The sequence below is a fragment of the Tupaia chinensis genome, unplaced genomic scaffold, assembly GCF_000334495.1.
Source record: "Tupaia chinensis unplaced genomic scaffold, TupChi_1.0 Scaffold144247_1, whole genome shotgun sequence".
Taxonomy (NCBI): Eukaryota; Metazoa; Chordata; class Mammalia; order Scandentia; family Tupaiidae; genus Tupaia; species Tupaia belangeri.
The window spans coordinates 878,697-887,701 of record NW_006204105.1 but is presented as its reverse complement, the minus strand read 5'-3'; the positions used below and the strand labels follow the sequence as shown (position 1 = coordinate 887,701).

At 41.9% G+C, this 9,005-nt stretch overlaps 1 protein-coding gene across 5 annotated transcripts in view; it reads right to left on the bottom strand.

Moving 5' to 3' along the window:
• Positions 1–9,005, bottom strand: part of LOC102497941 (myomegalin) — a 251,520-nt gene that overhangs the window by 191,018 nt on the left and 51,497 nt on the right. For all 5 annotated transcript variants that reach the window (XM_014583310.2, XM_014583309.2, XM_014583296.2 and 2 more), the window contains exons 2-3: positions 7,088–7,143; positions 259–410 (exon numbers count right to left, since the gene is read on the bottom strand). In XM_014583310.2, coding sequence (XP_014438796.1) covers positions 259–410; positions 7,088–7,143 — 208 coding nt within the window. The remainder of the gene's footprint in view (positions 1–258; positions 411–7,087; positions 7,144–9,005) is intronic.

The window sequence follows — 9,005 nt, the reverse complement described above, 5'->3', positions numbered from 1 at the left end:
CAGGGAGGATGGCCATGCCACACTCCCTTCTCTTCCATTCTCCTCTCAGGATTTTGAGTGTGCACACACATGTGCCTGGTATGAATTTTAAGCCACCAGGTCCAGGACTCAAACCACAGTCACCTATGTAGGAGTCCAGTCATGTAACCACTTACACCATCTGCTGGTCCCCCAAGGGTTATACTTGATAAAACATCACTATGCCATAGTACTACTCTTAATTGGGATAAGAATCATTCATCCACTTATTTGACTTACCTTCTCAAAGTCTCGAAGAGCCTGAGTCTGTACCTGAGGGGGCTTCTCAAATGCTCTCAAGGAATGCGTCTGCCCAAAAGGAACCTTCTCAGCACTTCTCCAGGTCTGTGACTGCGCTGGAGGGCCCCGATCTTTAGTGTCACTAAGAAAAGCTGTTAGTGAAATGACAAGAACAGAAAAGGTTTATATAGTAATGACACCTGATCATTCTAACTGGCACATTCCATTTTGATTTCTCCAAAATACAAACCGATTGTAGGACACAGAGAAAGAATATACTATTTTTTTTTCCAAATTATTTACTTAATTGTATTTATTATTATTTATTTTTTAATTTGACCAGAGAGAGAAAGAAGAAAAGAGAGACAGACAAAGGGAAAGTGAGAAAGCAAGCCTCTACGTCTAGGACTTGAACCATGGTTGGCCATGTGGGAGTCTAGCACTTTAACCACCATGCCACCTGCCGGTCCCAAAAGAATTCACTTTTAAAGTAGCCTGTGGTAGATCATATGAATAATAGTCTCCAGTAAATCAAACTAATTCATGTCCATGCCCCTTTGCAATTTGATGTTGCAGCTCCTCCCACAGAGGAGTTTATTTATCTATTCCTTGAATATGGGCCAGCCAAGTGACTTTGACCAACAGATATGATAAAAATTTGGTTGTAGGAATTCCAGAGGGTAGGCCTTGAGAGGCCTTGCATTTTTAGTTTGCCTCCTTAGCACCCCGAGACCTTCTTGTGAAGAAGCTCAGTGTACCCTGCTGGAGGATAAGGAAGGAAGGCCAAGTTCAGAGAAGTGAAGATGCCCCAGCTGGCAGCCTGTCACCAATTGTGGACAGACCATCTTGGACCCTCAGCCCAAGTCATGGTGTCAAAAGATTGCAGCCATTTGAGTGATCCCACGTGAGAAGCAGAAAAAGTTCTTAGTTGGGCAACACGGAATTATGAAAAATAGTAAGTCATTGTTGTTTTAAGGCAGGGATGGGCAAACTTTCTCTTAAAGGGCTGGATGGTATTTTAGGCTTATGCACCATACCAGTTTGGTCATAATTATTCATCTGCACCCTTGTAGCTTAAAGTAGACAAGACATAAATGAGTAAGCATGACCGTGTTGCTAGAAACTTTATTTAAAAACTTGCTGTTGGCTCATGAGCTTAAGTTTACTGGCCTATGATGTAAGCCAGAAAATTTGGAGATGGACTGTTACATGATAAAAGCTAATCAAAATATCCTCCAACAACAACAACAACAACAACAAATTAAGCTACTAGCCAAATATTTCTACAGAGAATTTTTTTCAGGTTACTATTTGGGAATAATACAATGACAATGACCAATCTTTAAAGGACATTACAGGTTACAAAATACTTTATATGAATTATTTCATTCATAATGTCATTGGAACCAGTGAAATAGATGTGATTATTAAATCCATTTTCCTGATGAGTAAATAAAGGCTCAGAAAGTGTGTTTGTCCAATATCACATGACCAAAAAGCAGCAACTAATCCCTTTGTCTCTACTCAGTATGCTAATTCTGTTGTTTTAGCAACTAAGGAGATTATAATAGGTCAAAGAGGCAGGGAAAAGCAGTGAAAGGAGGCAGAGAGCAATCATTCTATCAACCAATAGGAGCATGGGTCTGTGAAAGCCTAGGGTAGGCTATGCTGATGCTAACCCCACTCACTGTCTGCTTCTGAGAAGGAACACCGTGAGAGAACAAGATATCATAGCCTCAGTCAAACACTATACACAAAGAACTTCAGATTGGGGTGGAGTTGAGGTTATACACTAAAGTAGAAGACATAGAAAACTACATCTTTTCTTGGCTGACAAGAAGGTGTGCCTTTATGATGGAAGTAAATTATTATTTTTTTAAGCAGAAAGATGACAACCATTGCAATACATTGAGCTCCATAGACAGTGTCAGGGCAAATAAGAGCAAAACAGGCCCTGGTTAGGATACCTGGCTGGGGCAATCTTAACTAGATGTATGGGCAATGGACAGCCTAGGAGCCAAGGCGGAGAGGTCATCGTATGCTCTTTTTCTTTTCATTTTCTTTTCTCCCTTTCTTTCTTTCCTCCTTCTTCCATTCTTTCATGTCGAAAATTTGCCAACAGGAGCACAGGAAAAAGTACTCAGATGCTTCAGGTGATTTCTCAGAGTTTTTTGTTTTGTTTTGTTTTAATTCATGATAGAAAGCATGTGTGCACACAAGAAAGAGAGAGAGCAGAGAGACAAATACTGTCAATGGAGTCTGGTTCTCCTGCCTGGATTCAGATTCTGGCCACTCACACAGGTGCCCTGCATGCTTCAGGCTGACTAGGTCAGGGAACGGTGGCACCTCGGAGATCACCAGGTGGGAATCTGGCTTCCCATGAGAAAGCTTTACTGCTACTCCATGGAGCCAGCACTCAGGCTTTGTTTTTGTGTGTGTGTGTTTTTGTTTTGTTTTGTTTTGTTTCTTCATTTCATTTTGTTTTGCTTTGTTAGTACTCAGAAAAGATGGAAGGGCCACCAGGTGGCGTGTAACTTAAAGTATTGATAGATGGATCCCACTAGGCTGACCACGCAGTTTGAAACCTGGACCTGGTGGGTTGAAAAACACACTTGTGTGTGCCCAAAATCCCAAGAGGAGAGTGGAGGAGAGGGGATTGCAGCATGGCCATAATCCTTGGGGAATGCTTTCTCACCTTCCCTTTCTCTTGCTATCATCCTTGGGGAATGCTTTTTCACTTTTCCTCTCTCTCTCTTTTTCTCCCTCCGGGGAGCACATGTGCCCTACAGCAAACTAAAAATTATTCATAAAAGAAAATCTATGTTTGCTAAAGAGAAAAGAAAATTCAAAGACAGGGTGAAAGTGAACAAGGCCCACTATGATAGAGAAATGAAAACTTATATTCTCCTTGCAAAGGGAAATAGAGACACAGAGAGAGACAGCTAGTGCACTGAAGGGTCCCAATGTACCAAAGAGGTCTCCTTCAGCCTTTATCTTGTTTCATTCTGCAAATTGTCCCCATACCATAGGAGAACATCCTTGCCTATACACTGGTGATGTCTGGAAGCAAACTAGGGAAAATGAGGAACCACTGTTGCTGATAGTATATTTAAAAGGAAGAATTTTACAATAAAGGAGAATATAAAAAGGCTACTGATGTTTGTGGGATAAAGGAAAGCCTAAGGCAGGTAAAAGAGATTTGTTGAAGGTAAAAGAAAAAAGTAAAAGAAGGAAGTGTAAAAGAACAGAAAGATGATGGTGGAGAGAAATGAAGATGAGGACGAATTTAATAGTCATGAATAGGATGGGTCCAGTAGGTTTTTTTCTTGCCTAGAAGTATTTAATTCTCCATTACACAACTAATGTTAAAGGGGAAAAATGTGAAATGTAAGACTGTACAATTTGTTCTTAAAGCCAAACATAGTGTCTTTTTATTTTTGTAAAATTAAAATAGTATCGAGTGTGTCTATAGATAGCTCTGACCTTAATGGTATTTTCAAGTGTATTCATTCCTTCCTTCCATGAGCAAGAGAGAGAGAGAGAGAGAGAAACAGAGGTAGACAGACATCCCCAACGAGATCTCCACATCCTGATCCATACCCAGCTTCAGCTAGCCCTAAATCATGGCCACATATGTGCCTGGTATATTCAGGGAGGTCTTCAGATGTGAACCTAGAAGCTTCCCACATGATCAGCCCCACATTGCATCACCACTGCACCACCATCCAGGCCTCCCATCCCCCTTAATAGTATTTTTAATAGCCACTAACTTTGCCTAGTACAGAGTGGAGGTTTAAATCACCACAAAATTTAGACCAGTCCTATAGCACAGTTGAGTGCTATATGAAGGGAACTGAAGTGGCTCCCACAGGGCCAACGGTGGTTCAGATCTTGGCCCCTTACAAAACATGCCAGACAGGTGCATATGCATGTCCCAAATCCTGACGAGATGGAGAAATGGAGGAAAAAGAATTGCAGTGTAACCATGCCCCATTGGGTGATTTTTTTCTCTCTTTCTCATAAGCATGCATATACACTCTGACAATTAAAAAAAAATTAAAAGTTTAGGGGCCAGCAGATGGCATAGTGGTCTCGTTACTGGACTCCCACATGGCTAATCACTGTTTGAGTCCTGGACCCAGTGATTTGAAACTCACTCTCACATGGCCAACCACTGTTTCAGTCCTGGACCCAGTGGCTTCAAACTCATACTTGAAACTTATGTGTGGACATGTCCAAGATCCCAGGAAGAGAACAGAGGAAAAGAGATTATGGCATTGCCATCCTCCTTGGGGGTGATTTCTCAATTTCCCTCTCACTGCCTCTGTCTCTCTCTGGTGAGCACATATGCCCTAAGGCAAAAACCTCTAAAGAAAAATTTAAATAATGACTTGGCATAGAAATGTTGGCTTTTCTGGCTGTGTGACACGAATTAATTATATATGAAGGTGGTATTTTTTTGTCCAGTTTCAGTTGTCTTTGATGCAGTTTACATGAAATAATGGTTCTGTTCATTATACACCACTCTGAGATAGCAAATGATGATGCTGTTGCACCTGTTTTGTCGATACTCTAAATGCTTCTAAGTAAATGCAAAAATTTTAATTGAATGGGAACTGAAACATTCTTTCTTTCTTTCTTTCTTTCTTTTTTTTTTTTTTTTTGTTGTTGTTTTAAATTTGTCAGAGGGCACGTATGCTCACCAAAGAAAGACAAAGACAGGGAGTGGAGGAGAAAGTACCCCCCATGAAGTATGGTCACACTGCAATCATTTTTCCTCCATTTCTCCCTCCTTTCAGGATTTTAAGCATGCACATACACATGCCTGGCATGTATTTTAGGCTGCCGGGTCTAGGACTCAAACCACACAATCAGTTATGTGGGACCCAGCTCTCTTAGCCACCAGGCCACAAGCTGGCCCAAAGAACAATCATTTCTTTCACATTTAGGTAAAACGAAATCAGCTATTAAGTGGAGGAGAATACGATAAACTAGAATGACAGGACATTATAGTTACACTAATGGAATACAAAGAAAAAAGCAGAGACTTTGAAGCTCGGATTTGAATCCTGACCACTTGCTACGTGTGGAGATTTGAACAAATCTCTTAATTTTGCTAACCTGTACTGCCTCAGTAAACAGGGATAATAATACTACCTGGTAGAGTTCTTACATGGATTAAATGAAATGATAAGTGAAAGCGTATCTTGTCTGTAGTGGGCATTTTATCCATTTCTCTTATATTTCTGTCATAACACCCCCCAATGGGCCAATTCTTTTTTTCTCCATTTCTCTATCCTGTCAGGATTTGGGACTTGCATGCGCATGTGTTTGGTATATTTTTTAAGCTACCAGGGCCAGGATTTGAACCACCATCAGCCATGTGGAATCCAGTTTCTTCCACATAGCACACAACTGTGCTATGGGGCTGGACCACATTTCAGTGGCAATTTAATTGTAAACCAGTTATAAACCTAATCTTTTGATCTTTACCTCGGTTTTTGACACTCAAAGTATTGAGTATGGCAACACACGGAATTCGGGGATTTAACTTCTGCAATTTCAAATAGTAAGTTTAAATGACTCTGAAGTTCATTATCCATATTAAAACCTTTTACCACATTGTGCAAATAAACCATCTGTGCCTTGAGGCTGGTGTATAAAAATCTAATCTCTGGGAACCAGCAATTAGCGTAATGGCTATGTCGCTGGACTCCCACGTAGTCGACCACGGTTCGTGTCCCGGACCCGGTGGCTTAAAACTCACGCCGGGCGCGTGTGCGTGCGTGCCCAAGATCCCGAGAGGAGAATGGAGGAGAAGGGATTGCGGCGTGACCATCCCCCCTGGGGGGTGATTTCTCGCTTTCTGTCTCTATGTCTCTCTCTGTCTGTCTGGCGAGCGCACGCGCCCTACAGTGAAAATCTCTCTCAAAAAAAAAAAAAAAATCTAATCTCTTAGCAAATGAGTAAAACCCCCAAGTTTGGGACAAGTTTTTGTGAAAAACGGTCCTGCAAAGAGAGCTATCTGCATTCCAGTTTTGCAATTCAGGTCAATTTTGCTACTGCAGGTGCAGTAGTAAGTGTGCTATTATTGCAAATGCATTTGTAGCAATAATAAGTAAGTTACTGAGTACTTATTCCTTATCAGCATCTATAGTAAGAGTGTTTCTCACTTAATCTTGCCTATGACATTGACATTATTATCCTACCTATTTTAATGGTGTATTAGAGTTGAGATTTTATTTTAATGGCAAAATTTATTTTAATCACTTTACAAATGACTCCGATCTTGCAATTACAGAATCATTAAAAGTATAAAAAGCTTACGTAAGTATTTCAGTTATGATTTACTGTATGGTGTTGCTTTCTCTTTTTTTTTTTTAGAGGTTTTTGCTATAGGGTGCGTGCACTCGCCAGCCAGACAGAGAGAGACAGAGAGACAGAAAGCAAGAAATCACCCCCCAGGGGGGATGGCCACACCGCATTCCCTTCTCCTCCGTTCTCCTCTTGGGATCTTGGGCATGCACGCACACGCGCCCGGCGTGAGTTTTAAGCCACTGGTTCCAAGATGCGAACCGCGGTCGACTACGTGGGAGACCAGCGACATAGCCATTACGCTAACTGCTGGTCCCTGTATGGTGTTTCTTTCTGACACATGTAAGTAACATAATTCACAGTAGAGAATTACATAGTAGAGTATGCACAAATTTGGAAACTCACAAAAATCTGAGAATATTGCCATGATGAGTTTAAAGTGTCCATAATTCATGGGAATTGCTAACAGTAGGAAAACAAGAATTTAACAATGCAAGGTTCAGAGCAACCTTACCTGCTGAATGGCTTGTTCTGGGTACCATCTCCCCATCATCCTCTGCAAAATAATCTCTGTGGAGAGAAACATATTATTAATTAATGATATACTACCCTCTTAGACCCCAAATCCTGGTAAGTGGAGGGAGACAAAACACCCATGGACTGTTTCTATTTATTTATTTATTTACAAGTATTCAGTAAGCTCGCTTAGGTATCAGGGACACTGTCAAGTGCCAAGTGTCAAGTGAGAAATACAAAGACATTGTTCTGGTTTGGATAACAGTTTGTCCCCCAGAGGTTCATGTTTTGGAATTTGGTCTCCAGTGTAATAGTCCTGGGAGGTGATGAGACCTTTAAGGAGTAAAGCCTAGTGGGTAGAGACTGGATCATGGAGGTATCATTCCATGAACAGACTAACAATGTCTCTCATGGGACCGGCAGTTAGTGTAATGGCTATGTCGCTGGACTCCCATGTAGTCAATCGTGGTTCAAGTCCTGGACCCGGTGGCTTAAACTCACGCCGGGCGCATGTGCGTGCATGCCCAAGATCCCGAGAGGAGAATGGAGGAGAAGGGATTGCGGCGTGGCCATCCCCCCGGGGGGGGGGGTGATTTCTCGCTTTCTGTCTCTCTGTCTCTGTCTGGCGAGCGCACGCGCCCTATAACAAAAACCTCTCAAAACAAACAAAAAAAAAAACAAAACAAAAACAAAAACAAAAAACAATGTCTCTCAGGACTGAGTGAATTCTCACCCTTGTGAGAAGGGTACCAAGAGAGTAGATTGCTGTCAAGGAAGATGGTTGCCCCCAGCTCACACTCTTTTCACATGTGCCCACCATCCTCTCTGCTGCTATTTTATTGTGTTAACTTAAATGCTGATCAGATGCTGCCCTACACCTTTGTACTCTTTTACAAAGTGAAGTAGGGGGCCAGCAAGTGGTACGGTGGTTAAGGCATTGGACCCCCACGTGGCTGACCATTATTTGAGTCCCAGACCTGGCAGTTTGCTTTCTCACTTTCCCTCTCTCTTGTGAGCACACATGCCCTATAGCAAATTAAAAACAATCATAAATAAAATTAAAATGTATACTTATTTTTTAAATTAATAAAAAGGAGGGCCAACAGGTGGCATGGAGGTTAAGGCAGCTGGATCTCACAAGGCCAACAGTGCAGTTTGACTCCTGGACCTAGTAGCTTGAAAATCTCACCAAGTGAGCATGAGCGCGTGCCCAAAATCCCAAGAGGAGAATGGAGGAAAGGAGACTGCAGCATGGTCATTGCTCCTGGGGAGTGTTTCTTACTTTCCCCCTCTCTCTCTGAACATGTGTGTGTGTTTCTATCTCTGGCAAGTGCACAAGTCCCATAGAAAACTAATACAAAAACTAATAAAAGAGTAAAGTAGGGCATGTGGATAGGAAGTGCTGGAGGATATGGGTGGTGGAGGGGATTACAATTTTCAGTGGACAAGGCTTCTCTTAGAAGCAATAAGGATAGCTACAGGGATATGTGGGGAAGAGTCCTCTAAGCAAATAACACCAACTACAAAGGGCCCTGGAGAGAGCAGGCTAGAGTCTGCAGAACAGCCAGGCAGTGTGTGTGGCTGGGCAGAGTGAGCACATGTGAGCAGCAGGAAGTGAGGGCAGGGAAGTAACAGGGAGGGCTGGCCAGGAGCACAGACTGTGTAAAGCCTTTGGGGACACTGAAAAGCATGGAGTCCCTGGAGTCTCTTGAATCAAAAAGACAGATGAACTGAGTGACTAATGCTTTAAAAGGGCTCCCGACTATTTTGACAAATAAATGGCTGGAAAACAGATGATTGCAGTAACCCTACAAAGAGATGCTTTGGACATTTTTGGACATTGGCTTTAAACCCTTAGGCACTCTCAGTCAGTTGTAACCAAAAAAAAAAAAAAAAAAAAAAAAAAAAAATTTCGC